The sequence below is a fragment of the Mustelus asterias genome, chromosome 20, assembly GCF_964213995.1.
Source record: "Mustelus asterias chromosome 20, sMusAst1.hap1.1, whole genome shotgun sequence".
Classification (NCBI taxonomy): domain Eukaryota; kingdom Metazoa; phylum Chordata; class Chondrichthyes; order Carcharhiniformes; family Triakidae; genus Mustelus; species Mustelus asterias.
In genome coordinates, this window is record NC_135820.1 from 72,270,180 (window position 1) to 72,287,104 (window position 16,925).

The following is a 16,925-nucleotide window of genomic DNA, read 5'->3' on the forward strand; positions in this document are numbered from 1 at the left end:
GGTGGTGAGCTGCCTTCTTGAACCTCTGCAGTCCCTAAGGTGTAGGTACACCCATAGTGCTGTTAGGGAGGAAATTCCAGAATTTTGACCTCACGACAGTGAAGGAACGGCCGATATGTTTCCAAGGCAGGATGGTGAGTGACTCGGAGGGGAACTCCCAAGTGGTGGTGTTCCCATGTATCTGCTGCCCTTGTCTTTCTAGATAGTAGTGGTCGTGGGTTTCGAACGTGCTGCAAAAGGAACCTTGGACAGTTCCTGCAGTGCATTGGGCAGCACGGTGGCACAGTGGTTAGCACTGCTGCCTCAGAGCGGCAGGGACCCGGGTTCGATTCCGGCCTTGGGTGACTGTGTGGAGTTTGCATGTTCTTCCTGTGTCTACGTGGGTTTCCTCCAGGTGCTCTGGTTTCGTCCCACAGTCCAGAAGACGTGCAGGATAGGTGGATTGGCCACGGTCAATTTGTGGGGTTATTTTCTTTTGGAGAATGGGTGCAGACCTGAATGGCCTCCTTCTGCACTGCAGGGATGATATGGATTTTCCTACAATGAGTATCTTGTGGACGGTGTACACTGCTGCCACTGTTGGTCAGTGGTGGAGGGACTGGACTGAATGTGGAAGGCGTACCATTGGGACATTGCAATGCACATGTTCATTTCTTATCATACAGAATAATAGTTAGTAAAAGTTACCTGAAATATCAACAGGTTTATTTGGAATCACGAGCTTTCGGAGCGCTGCTCCTTCATCAGGTGCGTGGAGAATTGGGTTCACAAACAGGTCATATATAGACACACTCAATTACAAGATAATGGTTGGAATGCGAGTCTTAACAGGTAATCAAGTCTTTACAGGTACAGACAATGCGAGTGGAGAGAGGCTTAAGCACAGGTTAAAGAGGTGCTTCTCTTACCTGGTCTGATCTCGCATTATCTGTAAAGACTTGATTAGCTGTTAAGACTCGCATTCCAACCATTGCCTTGCAATTGTGTCGTTGTCTATATATGCCCTGTTTGTGAACCTAATTCTCCACTCGCCTGATGAAGGAGCAGCGCTCCGAAAGCTCCTGCTACCAAATAAACCTGTTGGACTTTAACCTGGTGTTGTTAGACTTCTTATTGTGCCCACCCCAGTCCAACGCCGGCATCTCCACATCCGAAATATCAAGGTGTGTTGAAGGCTAAATTCCACTGCCTTTTGGTGCAGGGGAGTGGGATATTTTTCCAGGACACATTCATTCATCATTCTGGGATGGATGCAGGATTTGATCACGCCCCGTTAACCTGCATAATGGAGGGGGGGAGTACCTCCATCACTGTCAACATTTCTGTGTCCCGCTTAGAGGCAGATTTCACAGTGTCTTTGCGTGAGACCCATTGGTTAACACTAAAACCATGGGCAACGTTGTGCTGTGCCCCCTGTAATCCCCCCGCACCCCCAACGTCAAGCGTCAGGCCCAAAGCTGATTTCACTCAACTTTCAGATACTCGAGTGGTCGACCATTTAATTCCCACTCAGCCTGGAGCCAAACTCTGGCGTCACAAACTGGGAACTGTCCCAGTTTCTCAGCGATAATGTCTCTTCACCGCAATGTGCTTAAATATTTGCAGAGGGGAGGCAATGGCCTTGTGGTATTATCGCTAGACTATTAATCCAGAAGCTCAGCTTAATGCTCTGGGGACCCAGGTTCGAATCCCACCACGGCAGATGGTGGAATTTGAATTCAATAAAAATTATCTGGAATTAAGAATCTACCAATGACCATGAAACCATTGTCGATTGTTGGAAAAACCCATCTGGTTCACTAATGCCCTTTTAGCGAAGGAAATCTGCCGTCCTTACCTGGTCTGGCCTACATGTGATCCCAGAGCCACAGCAATGTGGTTGACTCTCAACTGGCCTTGGGCAACTAGGGATGGGCAATAAATGCTGGTCAGCCAGCGACGCCCATGTCCCACGAATGAATTTAAAAAAAAGAGAGACTTTTTTGTGAAAGTGGGAATAAAGGGCCTTTCCGATGAGTTGAGCGTTCCTGTATTGCCCTCCTTTTGGAAGGGGTGTTGTTAAGAAGACTGCCCAACCCGCCAACACCTCCGGACGGGAGCCCCTGGCTTTAGGAAGGTGACTTCTCGGCAGTGCAGGAGACCCATAAGTAATTCTGTTTTTGTCTTCCTCTTCTCAGCAGCTCCTGTTGTGAAGCGTGTGCCACGATCCCAGAACCCAAACAGATACAGTAGGGAACCCTGTATGTTTTCTTTCTAGTGAGGCCAACCAGGACTCGCTACTGCAGCCTCCCTGTCCGTCTGCCCTGCTGCTTGTCTGCTCGTGTGGGGGTGTGTGTGTGTGTGTTGTATGGGGGGGTGGGTGTGTATGTTTGTGTGTGTGTGTTGTATGGGGGGGGAGGGGGTGGTGTATGTTTGTGTGTGTGTGTGTTGTGGGGGGGGTGGTGTGAACATACATGTGCATTTGTGTGCTTTTTGTCAGCCATAATGCTCATAAACGGCCGTGTGAGACGGAAATGAAAGGATTTAGTCGTGAAAGTGTTTCATGCTTTCCAAAGTTATAAAACTTGACCTCAGATCACCCAGGAGACGATGAGTTAGGAAACTCCTGTGACATTGGCTGAGCGGAAGGGCTTCATCTAAAGTGATACTGTGCAAAAGGCCCGTGTGGTATTTTTAAAATTTTGTTTACATCCAATTCCGTCCAATCAAATTCCAATTCCGAGTCTCAGTAAGTGAGACATTCCCGATCCAAGCTGACCAGACAGGCTGGCCACTTCCTGTCTTGGGCTTGATCTACATGATCCAAGCTGATTGGAGAAGGCATAGCTCCTCCTCCAAGGCTTGATCTCATTTGCATCTTAGCCAAAAGGCCGAGATGCCGCTTTTAAAAATTGCTTCAAATGAAGCTTAAATGTAACCTAATGACTTCAACCAAGCACAGCATGTCGATACTACACTTGATCTTAGCCAAAAGGCCAAGAGTGGTATACCAGAGTGTCCACTGTTAGTGACAATGATCCACTGCGTGTTACACAATAACATTGTACTTGGGTAGGATATCCCCCTTTACGTTTGATGTTACCCAAGCCACTGTCTCACCTGAGAAATAACTCCTCAGAGGCTGGTCTCCCTTCACCAGATTCCCTTTATTTACAAACTCTATTCCATTCCTCAGAGTGCTTCAGCAACACAGTAAGAATCTGGAGTGCCAGTAGCCCTGTGCTCCTCAATATATACACAGGTGAGACTGATTGGGCAGGCAATCATTACCTCAATCAGGGAACTCGTACGCCAAGAGACTAACCTCATGGGGCCTCGTTGAGGTCAGTACAACCTCCACATTGGTTGACTAACATTGCAGCTTCCTCTCTCCTTCCCAACCTTTTCCCTGTGCGTCGTGCCCCAGACTGGAGTGGTCAACCAAGACTGTTCTTGAGCTGACCAGTAGATGCTGCTCAAGAGTAGCCCAAGAGTTGGAGATGGCTCTGCCACTCTTGTCTCCCTCAAAGCCCCAAAAAGGCAGTAACAGAACCGTGGGGTGAAGAGGAGGGGAATTGTCCGCATAAATTCAAGGGGGGTTTGTTGGATGTCGAAACATGCTGTGCCGTATGTGTCCCTTTCCCCAGAGCTTTCCACTGTTGAGAGCTGTGCCTCTTGTATCTGATGGCAACAGCCTGCCTCTTGCCAACATCTTTTCAAAATTTTACAAAGGGCCTCAAGTTTGAATTTTGAAGTGAGTGTTCTTACCGTTAATGGGAGTTACATATTCCATCTTGGGGGACACAGGTGTGAAGGGAAGCTGACACACCTTCCCCTTGCTTGGAGTTTGATTCACATGTGGAGTCATCTTTGACCTGAGTGTCAGTCTATCGCATCTCATGGGTCATCACTGCCACTAGCCTGTTCTCCCAATGAATGTCCTTAAGGGAAGGAAATCTGCCATCCTTACCCGGTCTGGCCTACATGTGACTCCAGAGCCACAACTGCCAACTAAGGATGGGCAATAAATGCTGGCCAGCCAGCGGCTCCCATGTCCTACGAATGAATTTTTAAAAAACTGCTTCATTAGTTACTGGAGAGCAGGAGCGGGAACCAGTCCGTCACTCTCCTTTCTAACCCCTCCAATCCCCCCTCTACTGGCTCACGAGTTCTATCGCCTGATGATGCTATGACGGGATAGAAATGGCTTTCGGAGCAAACCGCCCTTGCAGCCCTCACTAAGTGCTTCTCTTCGCCTGAGTTGCTGGCGGTGAGAGGACCTTCCCCAGCTCTCGGCTTTCCTCTCTCGGACCTCCAGCGGCCCAGGCGCCCGTTTCTGCTGCTGCTTCAGCCTCGAGAGGTCTCGGCCTTTGTGCGTACCGTCAGGTGACAGTGCACGACCCCTAACTTCTCAGTCCGGTTTGTGAGCTGCCCCTCCTTTCGTTCCCAGCTGGCGTGCGGGTGGGGGAGAATCAGCAGTTTTACTGATCCCTCTGACAATCTGACGGCCGTTGGGTTACGGGGATAGGGCCTTGGTGGCTGGGGGTTCAATGGGCCGCCTCCTGCACTGTAGGGATTCTATGATTCTAGCTGTGTGTTCGGAACCTTGCTGCTGCCCTAGTCAAGCAGGGAGTACTGCCTTGCTAATAACAGCCGTTCTCTTAACTTATTCTAACTCCTCTCTCAACTGCTGCTGTTTTAATTGTGATACTGGGGATTTGGGGGAAGAAGGTGGTGTTGAAACTCACGGCTATGTGTTTTCTTCCCCCCCTCCCCCCCACCTCCCGACCCTCTTATCCTTCATATTTCCCCCTCCCCTCCCCCCCCCCCCCCTCTGCTCTGCAGTGACCAACAGCACTCAGAACCCCGAGAGCCACCTACCTCCCAAGGCCTTGATCATCGAGCTGGACCACAACAAGTTTAAGTGCAAGATTGCCGAGTGCTCGAAGGCCTTCCGCAAAGCGAAGATGCTGCACTACCACATGAAGTATTACCACGGCGTGGAGAAAGTGGAGCCGGAGCAGAGCTCCCCCAAGAGAAGCATGCAGACCCGAGGCTCTTCCTGCACCTCGGAGGCGGAATCCCTCCTGGACAGCCCCAAGAGGCGCCGCACCACCTCCGGCTCATCACGTGAGTGTCTGCCCATGGACCAGAACTGCACATTGCCTTAAAGGAGAGGCATGTTGCCAAAGCTTTCCCTCTTGCACTCATCAGGACAAACGCAAGAATACCAAATTTCAAATGATTGCAACAATTTACACTACAGGAGAATAGGAGGCTGAGTGATTAGCAAGTTGATTCTGATTGGCTAAGGTGGTTGTCATGGAGAAATCAATGGGGAAGGTTCCCTCAGCTCTTGGGTAATTAAGAAAAGACTTGAACATTTTTTTTGCAAAGAGAAGGTCCCTGCCTATGAATGTATGGTGCTTCTATCACGTGTAAATGAGGCACGTTATGAACTTCACTAATAATCTTAAATTGGTTCGTCTGATTATTAACGCACTCAGGATTATTGAGCAAGTGCTACCCAGTCATAGAATCCTAGATAACAGTAGACATTTTGTTCTAAGTTTGCTGCCGTGGGCCGGTTGAGTGCAGTCTGTCCTCTGCCTGTTACTTACAGATAACCAAAGGGACACCTTGTTTGATTTGATCAACCGATCATCGGGACGTGCGGCCTACATACCTGGCAATGCACTCGCACTGAATGCACGTTGCAGATAGAGGCCCTTTGGCCCATTGTGTGTTGGCTCTTTTGAAAGAGCTGCTCATTATTCCACTGTCCTGTTCCCCCCCCCCCCCCCCCCTCCTCTCAGCCCTGCAGTTTCCTTTAGCAGCAGACGGAAGTTTCCCCCTTTGGAGAGTCACTACTTGGTCTGCTTTTCTCTCTCTCTCCCTCTCTCTCTCTCTCTCTCTCTCCCTCTCTCTCTCTTCTCTCTCTCTCTTCTCTCTCTCTCTCTCTCTCTCTCTCTCTCTCTCCCTCTCTCTCTCTCTCTCTCCCTCTCTCTCTCTCTCTCTCCCTCTCTCTCTCTCTTCTCTCTCTCTCTCTCTTCTCTCTCTCTCTCCCTCTCTCTCTCTCTCTCTCTCTCTCTCTCTCTCTCTCTCTCTCTCTCTCTCTCTCTCTCTCTCTCTCTCTCTCTCTCTCCCTCTCTCTTCTCTCTCTCTCTCTCTCTCCCTCCCCCCTCCTTTCTCTTCAGTTGAAGTCATTCGGCCCATTTGCGGCTATGTCAGCCCTTTGAAAGAATTTCCCAATTACTTGTATGCAGCTCCCCCCTCAATCAAGGGTGGAGACAGACTTCTGGGGCTTTGGGTAAAAGAATGGGGGAGTGGGACTAATTGGATAGGTCTTTGAAAAAGCTGGCACAGGCACGATGGGCGGAATGTTTGAAGTTTAAGGTTTGTTTATTTATTAGTGTCACAAGTAGGCTTATGTTAACACCGCAATGAAGTTACTGTGAAAATCCCCTAGTCGCCACACTCCGGCACCTGTTTGGTTACACTGAGGGAGAATTTAGTATCGACAATGCAACCTAACCAGCATGTCTTTCGGACCGTGGGAGGAAACCGGAGCACCCGGAGGAAACCCACGCAGACACGGGGAGAACGTGCAGACTCCATACAGACAGTGACCCAAGCCGGGAATCGAACCCGGGTCCCTGGCGCTGTGAGGCAGCGGTGCTAACCCACTGTGCCACCGTGCTGCCCATGTACACCATGACTGTAACTGCTATCCGTATAGCTTCAGAATGCAACCTGTTCACTGTCGTTGCTGTGAGGCGATAATCCTCCGTTGAGGCTAAACAGTTGCTTTAAGTTCTTCAGCGTTGTCTCCGGAATTTAACAACAGATGTAGCGTTATTGTGTGCGAGGTCCTCTGTCGTGCTGAGTAGGTGTTGTTCTTTTTCACTTGAGTCTCAATGAAATGGAACAGTGGGTGTATGAGACTTTCATATCCGTCCCCCCCTTAAACATCTGGTGCCGTTAGATTCTGGATTTTGCCCTCGCAAACTTTGGGTTGTGGTTAGCGAGAATATTTTGAGTTTTAGAGTTAATAATAGATTGAAACACTGGCTGAATATTGTGGGGTTGATCTGAGGGACAATATTGTGGGGTTGATCTGAGGGACAATATTGTGGGGTTGATCTGAGGGACAATATTGTGGGGTTGATCTGAGGGACAATATTGTGGGGTTGATCTGAGGGACAATATTGTGGGGTTGATCTGAGGGACAATATTGTGGGGTTGATCTGAGGGACAATATTGTGGGGTTGATCTGAGGGACAATATTGTGGGGTTGATCTGAGGGACAATATTGTGGGGTTGATCTGAGGGACAATATTGTGGGGTTGATCTGAGGGACAATATTGTGGGGTTGATCTGAGGGACAATATTGTGGGGTTGATCTGAGGGACAATATTGTGGGGTTGATCTGAGGTAGCAGCTTTGGTCTCCTTATCTGAGGCAGGATGTTCTTGTTGAGGAGGGAGTGCAGCGAAGGTTTACCAGACTGATTCCTGAGATGGCGAGACTGATATACAGGGAAAGATTGAGCCGGTTAGAATCATAGAATTCCTACAGCACAGAGGGAGCCAACACCGACAGCAATCCCATCCTATCCTCATAACCCCACATATTTACCCTGGATCAACTTAATATAAGGTAGGTCCAAATCAAAACTCTGGCAGCAGGGAAGGAGCTGTTCTTGAGTCGGTTGCTGCGTGTCCTCAGACTTTTGTATCTTTTTCCTGACGGAAGAAGGTGGAAGAGAGAATGTCCAGGCTGTGTGGGGTCCTTGATTATGCTGGCTGCTTTGCCGAAGCAACGGGAAGTGTCGACAGAGTCAATGGATGGGAGGCTGGTTTGAGTGATGGACTGGGCTTCGTTCACAACCCTTTTGTAGTTCCTTGTGGTCTTGGGCAGAGCAGGAGCCATACCAAGCTGTGATACATCCAGAAAGAATGCTTCCTATGGTGCATCTGTAGAAGTTGGTGAGAGTTGTAGCGGACATGCCAAATTTCCTTAGCCTCCTGAGAAAGTAGAGGCGTTGGTGTTAGTCTGAGTGTTGGTCTGGGTGATTGGCTCAATAACCGTTTGCACTGAAGTGTCGGCCTGTGTTACGGGCTTGAACTAATGACCTAACACAGTTGAGAATGGCCAAGGTGAGTCGAGACTTTATGAATACACTTGACTCAGGTTTGCGCTGAATGCAGCAACACTGTTAGCGGGAAGGCCACTCGATTCCCAGCTGTGCCTGCCGCCCGTAGCACCGATCTCAACTGCAGTGTTTACGATTCCCTTCCAGAATGGTCTCAGAACGTGTCTCATCGGGACTCGCAGTCTGCCAGCGCTGAGCTCAAGGCTGCCAAGCTGAATGATAAGCGCCGGATATCTGCTCCATCCTCTCTCGATATCGCTGCGCAGTCCAGGCTGTCGCTCCGTGAGAAAAGCAAAGCCAACCAGACGGAGAGGTCCCATCGAAAGCTGCAAGACCGGGAAAGGGGCTTCGCGGAAAGCGGTAAGAAGTACACCCGCAAATCTCGGGCTTTCAGGGACTGTCCTTGTTCCGTTCTGTCTGAAATGTTCAGAGTTTGAGTGCATCGGGCACAGATCTCGGATAACATTCTTTGATGATTTGACTGTGCAATCTGTTCACAACTAGCCATTATCCTCACTGAGGGAGTGAGTTAAAGAGAGCCAGGAGGGGACATGAGAAGTCTTTGGCAGGTAGGATCAAGGAAAACCCTAATGCTTTCTATAAGTATGTCAGGAATAAAAGAATGACTAGGGTAAGATTGGGGCCAGTCAAGGACAGTAGTGGGAAGTTGTGCGTGGAGCCTGAAGGGATAAGAGAGGCGCTAAATGAATATTTTTCGTCAGTATTCACGCAGGAAAAAGACAATGTTGTCGAGGAGAATACAGAGAAACAGGCTAATGGACTGGACGGGATTGAGGTTCATGAGGAGGTGTTAGCAATTCTGGAAAGTGTGAAAATAGATAAGTCCCCTGGGCCGGATGGGATTTATCCCAGGATTCTCTGGGAGGCTAGGGAGGAGATTGCAGAGCCTTTGGCTTTGATCTTTATGTCGTCATTGTCTACAGGAATAGTGCCAGAAGACTGGAGGATAGCAAATGTTGTCCCCTTGTTCAAGAAGGGGAGTAGAGACAACCCTGGTAATTATAGACCAGTGAGCCTTACTTCTGTTGTGGGCAAAGTTTTGGAAAGGATTATAAGAGATAGGATTTATAATCATCTGGAAATGAATAATTTGATTAGGGAAAGTCAGCACGGTTTTGTGAAGGGTAGGTCGTGCCTCACAAACCTTATTGAGTTCTTTGAGGTGGTGACCAAAGAGGTGGATGAGGGTAAAGCGGTTGATGTGGTGTATATGGATTTCAGTAAAGCGTTTGATAAGGTTCCCCACGGTAAGCTATTGCAGAAGATACGGAGGCATGGGATTGAGGGTGATTTAGTGGTTTGGATCAGGAATTGGCTAGCTGTAAGAAGACAGAGGGTGGTGGTTGATGGGAAATGTTCATCCTGGAGTTCAGTTACTAGTGGTGTACCGCAAGGATCTGTTTTGGGGCCACTGCTGTTTGTCATTTTTATAAATGACCTGATGAGGGTGTAGAAGGATGGGTTAGTAAATTTGCGGATGACACTAAAGTCGGTGGAGTTGTGGACAGTGCGGAAGGTTGTTTCAGGTTACAGAGGGACATAGATAAGCTGCAGTGCTGGGCTGAGAGGTGGCAAATGGAGTTCAATGCAGAAAAGTGTGAGGTGATGCACTTTGGAAGGAGTAACAGGAATACAGAGTACTGGGCTAATGGTAAGATACTTGGTAGTGTGGATGAACCGAGATATCTCGGTGTCCATGTGCATAGATCCCTGAAAGTTGGCACCCAGGTTGATCGGGTTGTTAAGAAGGCGTACGGAGTGTTAGCTTTTATTGGTAGAGGGATTGAGTTTCGGAGCCAGGAGGTCATGTTGCAGCTGTACAAAACTCTGGTGCGGCCGCACTTGGAGTATTGTGTACAGTTCTGGTCACCGCATTATAGAAAGGATGTGGATGCATTGGAAAGCGTGCAGAGGAGATTTACTAGGATGTTGCCTGGTATGGTGGGAAGGCCTTATGAGGAAAGGCTGAGGGACTTGAGATTGTTTTCGTTAGAGAAAAGAAGGTTAAGAGGTGACTTAATAGAGGCATGCAAGATGATCAGAGGATTAGATAGGGTGGACAGTGAGAGCCTTTTTCCTCAGATGGTGATGGCTAATACGAGGGGACATAGCTTTAAATTGAGGGGTGACAGATGTCAGGGGTAGGTTCTTCACTCAGAGAGTAGTAAGGGCATGGAATGCCCTGCCTGCAGCAGTAGTGGACTCGCCAACATTAAGGGCATTCAAATGGTCATTGGATAAACATATGGATGATATTGGAATAGTGTAGGTTAGATGGGCTTTAGATTGGTTTCACTGGTCGGCGCAACATTGAGGGCTGAAGGGCCTGTACCGCAATGTTATGTCCTATGTTCTGTAGTTACATAAAGGTTGAATCCCAATTACTCTGATGTTGCGATGCAAAAGTGTTATGTGAGGTAAGTCAGCTACATGGCGTTCGGGTCCTGGGTACCACTGAGTGGTCAGCTATAAGTTCCAGCCTCTGATGAGACGAGAAGGTAGCGTAGTGGCAATGTCATTAGATTAATAATTTAGAACATAGAACATTACAGCGCAGAACAGGCCCTTCGGCCCACGATGTTGCACCGACCAGTTAAAAAAAAACTGTGACCCTCCAACCTAAACCAATTTCTTTTCGTCCATGAACCTATCTACGGATCTCTTAAACGCCCCCAAACTAGGCGCATTTACAACTGATGCTGGCAGGGCATTCCAATCCCTCACCACCCTCTGGGTAAAGAACCTACCCCTGACATCGGTTCTATAACTACCCCCCCTCAATTTAAAGCCATGCCCCCTCGTGCTGGATTTCTCCATCAGAGGAAAAAGGCTATCACTATCCACCCTATCTAAACCTCTAATCATCTTATATGTTTCAATAAGATCCCCTCTTAGCCGCCGCCTTTCCAGCGAAAACAATCCCAAATCCCTCAGCCTCTCCTCATAGGATCTCCCCTCCATACCAGGCAACATCCTGGTAAACCTCCTCTGCACCCTCTCCAAAGCCTCCACATCCTTCCTGTAATGTGGGGACCAGAACTGCACACAGTACTCCAAGTGCGGCCGCACCAGAGTTGTGTACAGTTGCAACATAACGCTACGACTCCTAAATTCAATCCCCCTACCAATAAACGCCAAGACACCATATGCCTTCTTAACAACCTTATCTACTTAGAGGCGCAGGTCTATGCTTTGGGGGCATGAGTTCGAATCCCACCACGGCAGCTGGTGGAATTTAAATTCCATTGATAAATCTGGAGTATAACACTAGCAGTATCAGTGATGTGACCACGCAACCCCAACTGTGGTAAAAACCCAGCTGGTTCGTTCATGTCCTTTTTTGATTCTTTCGTGGGGATGTGGAGTTCACCGACAAGGCCAGCGTTTGATGCCCATCCCTAATTGCAACTGAGTGGCTTGTTCGGCCATTTCAGCGGGCAGTTAAGAATCAACCACATTGCTGTGGCTCTGGAGCGACATGTGGGCCAGACCGGGTAAGGACAGCAGATTTCCTTCCCTAAAGGACATTTTTTACGACAGTTGATGATAGTTGAAAACTGTCAGTTTACCTGGTATGGCCCACGTGTAACTCCAGACTCACTGCAATGTGGTTCACTCTTAAACTGCTTCAGAGGACAATTAGAGATGGACAACAAGTTTGATTTGGATTATTATTATTATTGTCACATGTATTGGGATACAGTGAAAAGTCTTGTTTCTTGTGCTATACAGACAGAGCATACCGTTCATAGAGTACATAGGGGGAAAGGAGAGGGTGCAGAATGTAGTGTTAATCATAGCTCGGGTGTAAAGAAAGAGCAACTGAATACATGATGTGGAGATGCCGGCGTTGGACTGGGGTGGGCGCAGTAAGAAGTCTCACAACACCTGGTTAAAGTCCAACAGGTTTATTTGGAATCACGAGCTTTCGGAGCACTCACCTGATGAAGGAGCAGTGCTCCGAAAGCTCGTGATTTCAAATAAACCTGTTGGACTTTAACCTGGTGTTGTGGAACTTAATGCAAGGTAAGTCCATTCAAAAGTCTCTGACGGCTGCAGGGAAGAAGCTGTTCTTGAGTCGGTTGGTACGTGACCTCCGACTTCTGTATCGTTTTCCCAACGGAAGAAGGTCGGGGGGAGAATGTCCGGGGTGCTTGATCATGCCAGCTGCGTATCGAGGCAGCGGGAAGTGTGGACAGAGTCAAATGCTGGATTTGTCAGTGTTGTGCTCATCCCATGAAAGAATTTTTAAATCTCTCTGTATCTGCAGTTCTTTGTGTTCTGCTTACTGCCTCGCTGTGGGTGTGAAGGGCTGTATAAAGCCCCGCTCGCCAGCGTGCTTAGATTTTTGGATGAGATCAGTACTGCCCCAGATCCTACAGGCTTAGTGTGTGCGTGCAGTGTATGCGTTGAGCGCTGCAGGTTGTGTGCATGCGGTACTGCGTTGAGCGCTGCAGGTCGTGTGCTTGCGTCGAGCGCTGCAGGTCGTGGGCATGCAGTGCATGCGTCGAGCGCTGCAGGTTGTGTGCATGCGGTACTGCGTCGAGCGCTGCAGGTTGTGTGCATGCGGTACTACGTCGAGCGCTGCAGGTTGTGTGCATGCAGCACTGCGTTGAGCGCTGCAGGTCGTGTGCTTGCGTCGAGCGCTGCAGGTTGTGTGCATGCAGTACTGCGTCGAGCGCTGCAGGTTGTGTACATGCGGTACTGCCCCAGAACCTGCTGATGCGTATTGCCGGTCTGTGTTCAGGATGCGCTGTTCCGCACACACCAGCAGCTGAGAAGCTGTGTAATTATTGAGTCCGTTTTCTCGTGGTCTGAAATGGTTGAATTGCCCGCAGGAGCACGAGAGAGGAGCAAAGAGAAGTATCATCGCGATTTCCTAAAGGTAAAACTGAAGAAAAAGAAGAAAAAGAAAAAGAAGTCAAAATCCGGTGAGAAATCTCTGCTATCTGTAGAAGTTGTTTAAGTCTGTAAATATCTACAGCAGGAGACGAGGAAATAGTCAGTCAGTGTCCTGATATGCTGCTTGTTTTTAGAAACTGAAGGAGTCTGCAATCAGTCCACTAGGGCCAGGAGGAGGCCATTCAGCCCCTCAAACCTGTGCTGCCATTCAATGAGATTGTGGCTGATGTGAGACCTGTCTTTGTCCAATATCCTTGAATACCTCTTTTTGGTTAATGAAAATCTATCAGTCGTAGTTTAAAATTGAACAGTTGATCTGGAATCAGTTGTTGTTGGGCAAGAGTTATTAGCTTCCAACGCCTTTGTATGTCCAGCGTGTTTCCAGCCTCCCCTGTTGCTGGGTGACTATCCAGGTTCAGCCACACCCGAGGGAATGGTCGCTAGGTGAGATACGGGAGGGCAGGCTGGCCAGGTCTGTAAAGTTAGTAATGTAAGCCTGCCTTGTGACACTAATAAATAAACTTCAACTGACAGGTTTGTGATGGGTGGGTAAGTGTGTAAATTATTTGTGTAAAATTAATGTGGTACTTGGGTGACCAATGGGGTAGGAGGTACGGAAGGAAAATATGGGTGTCGGTGGAAAGTAGTTTTTTTTGTCAAGTTTATTTATTAGTGTCACAAGTAGGCTTGCATTAACAGTGCAATGAAGTCACTGTGAAAATCCCCAAGTCACCACACTCCGGCGCCTGTTTGGGTACACTGAGGGAGAATTTAGCACGGCCAATGCACCCTAACCAGCACGTCTTTCAGACTGTGGGAGGAAACCCATGCAGGCATGCACTCCGCACAGAGAGTGACCCAAGCCAGGAATAGAACCCGGGTCCCTGGCGCTGTGAAGCAGCGGTGCTAACCACTGTACCACCGTGCCGCCCCTAAGTTTCCCCCGCCCCAGTTATCCTGATAACCAGTTTCTAATTTTTAAGCTTCAGCCCAGTTCATGTAATGTTGTTGGGCAGATTGTGCTGACATCTTTGAATATTTTGGTTGCAGAGTTTTCTGGCAGTGAAGAGAACATCGATGTCTCCAGAGATTTCCCACCTAAAAAACCCACCTTCCCTTCAACCAGATCTTCCTCCTCCTACAAGTTTCCCTTCTCCCATAAGTACACATCTTTACGCAGTTCCGACACTGGATACTACATGGAAGGACTGAAGTTCGATGGTTGGTGCCTTGATTATTTTTCTTTTTCCACGGTTTATAGTAATGTCGGTGTCCTGTATTGCATGAAGAATTGTCAAGGATAGAAACTTGCTGGCATTTGTAGAGCTCCCATCCCAGCCTCAGGACAGCCCAAAGTGTTTTACAGCCCATGAGGTTCACTTGAAGTGGAGTCACTGAACAGTTTAGGCCCTATACTCTCTGGAATTTAGAAGAATGAGGGGAGATCAAGTTGAGGTATTCAAGATGATCTAAGTTATGGATAACGTAGACGTGGAGCGGATGCTTCCTCTTGTGTGGCATTCTGGGACGAGAGGTCATAGTCTTAGGATAAGGGGCAGCAAATTTAAAACAGAGTTGAGGAGAAACTACTTCTCCCAAAGGGTTGTGATTCTGTGGAATTCACTCCCCCAAAGTGCGGCGGATGCTGGGACAGAGGTACCAGGCAGAAGGGATTAGTAGGGAGAAGTAGTTTCTCCTCAGCTGTTTTAAATTTGCTACCCCTTATCCTAAGACCCCTCGTCCGAGAATGCCCCACAAGAGGAAACATCCGCTCCACCTCTACTTTTGACACCTTTTATCATCTTGAATACCTCAATTTGATCTCCCCTCATTCTTCCAAATTCCAGAGAGTGTCAGCCTGAACTGTTCAATCTCTCTTCATACGACAAACCCCATCATCTCTGGAGTCAATCTAGTGAACCTCCTCTGAACTGCCTCCAATGCCACTACATCTCTCCTCGATTAAGGGGACCTTATTTAAAACAAAAGAAACAAGCGTCAGTGTCACTTGAGTCAATGTGATTGAAGCCCAGAATCAGCAGAAATGGAAATGTGTGGGAAATGTGAATAGTTCGCAATCGTGACCAACTTTTCAGTTCAGAGTTAAATCCAGATCAATCAATAAATATCTCGTCTTAAACTGAGGATGACAAAATGCCAGAAATAGGTTTAAAAGAAAGATTGGGTTGTCGGTGAAAAAAGCAGCGGGAATTATTCCGTGAAACTTATTTCCTTTTAATGAAAACTGAACACATTCTGGAGGTCCCACGGAGCAGCCACCAACAGCTTGCAGCGATGTCGAGGCAGCGTCGACACACGGGCCAAAGGGAACTGAAGAGAGGGTTGCGAATGGTGGCTACGAGGTTGGACAAGGTTTTCCAGAAGGTTCTGAAGGAGGAGAGAGAAGTGGAGGAGTGTAAAGATGGAATTCCAGAGAGTGGGACCTGGCCGGGGGTGGGGGGGGGGAAGGCAGGTGGCTGATGGGTGGGTTGGGGGGACGGAGAAGAGGTCGGGGCGGGTGGAGATGGGGGCCAGGGTGTTATCACAGGCCAGTGTCAAGGTGAGGCGAGAGTCCGGAGGGAGTTGCGGAGATGAATGAGTTGTGTTGTTATACAGTTAGACCGTGCGTGCAAAAGAAGTGAACAAAGACGCACAGATCCTGCAATGCAGCACACGATCGCTTACAAACTGACGTGCTGTGTGAATGCAGAATTATATCGGAGATATTGTTCTTGTCATGTGCAGCGTTCCATGTACGCATGAAAGGCTTAGACTCTTGCAGTGACCAACCGCAAGCCCTGCACACGCACATAGGTACACGTGCACACACGCAAGTGCACCCGCAAAAACACATGCACATGTACCTGCAAACGCATACATGTGCATGCATGCACATGCGTGCACACATACACACGCATACCACATGCACACACACACATATGCATACACGCGCGCACACATACCCGCGTATGCTCACACCCCCACACACACACACACACACACACGTGGTCTAGGCTGCTTTGCTGGTACTTGTTTCCATTTGCGCGTGTGGTCGTTTGATCTGACGAGCTGTACTAATGTCAGATATTTCAGATGACGACCCAACAAGCGACTCTTCGACGGACAGCCTCCTCTGGAGCGAAGACGAGTACAATCAGGACGTGGATGTGACCACCAACCCCGACGAGACTGGGGACGGGGACGACAGTCAGTTAGAGGTTGTGCGCTGCGTCTGTGAGGTGGAGGAAGAAAATGAGTTCATGATTCAGGTACTGGGAAAACCTTAGGAAACTCGTAGGGGAGGCGATGGCCTCGTGGTATTATCGCCAGACTATTAATCCAGAAACTCGGCTCATGTCCTGGGGGGACATGTCCGGGGTTCGAATCCCCACCACGGAGATGGTGGAATTTGAATTCAGTAAAAAAGAAATCTGGAATTAAGAATCTACCGATGACCGTGAAACCATTGTTGGTTGTCGGAAAAACCCTTTAGGGAAGGAAATCTAACACCCTTACATGAGCCACAGCAATGTGGTTGACTCCCAGCTGCCCTCTGAACAAGGACAACTAGAGAAGAACAGTGAACACTGGCCAGCCAGCAACTCCCATGTTCCACCATTGAAAAATAAGTAAACACAATGATTGCCACAACATTTAACCAGATATGCGGGTTAGGTTGATTGGCCATGCTAAATTGTCCCTTAATGTCCAAAGATGTGTAGGTTGGGAGAATTAGCGGGGTAAATATGTGGGGTTACGGCGATGGGGCCTGGGTACGATGCTCTGTCGGAGAGTCGGTGCAGACTCGATGGGCCGAATGACCTCCTCCTGCACTGTACGAATCCATAATGATTCAGAGTCCAGAAGG

General features: G+C 48.6%; 1 protein-coding gene and 1 non-coding gene across 11 annotated transcripts in view; one reads left to right on the forward strand and one right to left on the reverse strand.

Moving 5' to 3' along the window:
• Positions 1–16,925, forward strand: part of LOC144508625 (PHD finger protein 20-like) — a 50,819-nt gene that overhangs the window by 22,021 nt on the left and 11,873 nt on the right. For 4 of the 10 annotated variants that reach the window (XM_078236819.1, XM_078236820.1, XM_078236821.1 and 1 more), the window contains 6 exons: positions 2,178–2,240; positions 4,825–5,109; positions 8,282–8,494; positions 12,994–13,086; positions 14,108–14,278; positions 16,142–16,326. In XM_078236819.1, the coding sequence (XP_078092945.1) occupies positions 2,178–2,240; positions 4,825–5,109; positions 8,282–8,494; positions 12,994–13,086; positions 14,108–14,278; positions 16,142–16,326 (1,010 nt within the window). The remainder of the gene's footprint in view (positions 1–2,177; positions 2,241–4,824; positions 5,110–8,281; positions 8,495–12,993; positions 13,087–14,107; positions 14,279–16,141; positions 16,327–16,925) is intronic. The other 6 variants (XM_078236823.1, XM_078236828.1, XM_078236824.1 and 3 more) reach the window with 4 other exon arrangements.
• Positions 2,789–2,988, reverse strand: LOC144508811 (U2 spliceosomal RNA). Its single transcript, XR_013500356.1, has one exon. It is a non-coding gene; the product is annotated as a U2 spliceosomal RNA (small nuclear RNA).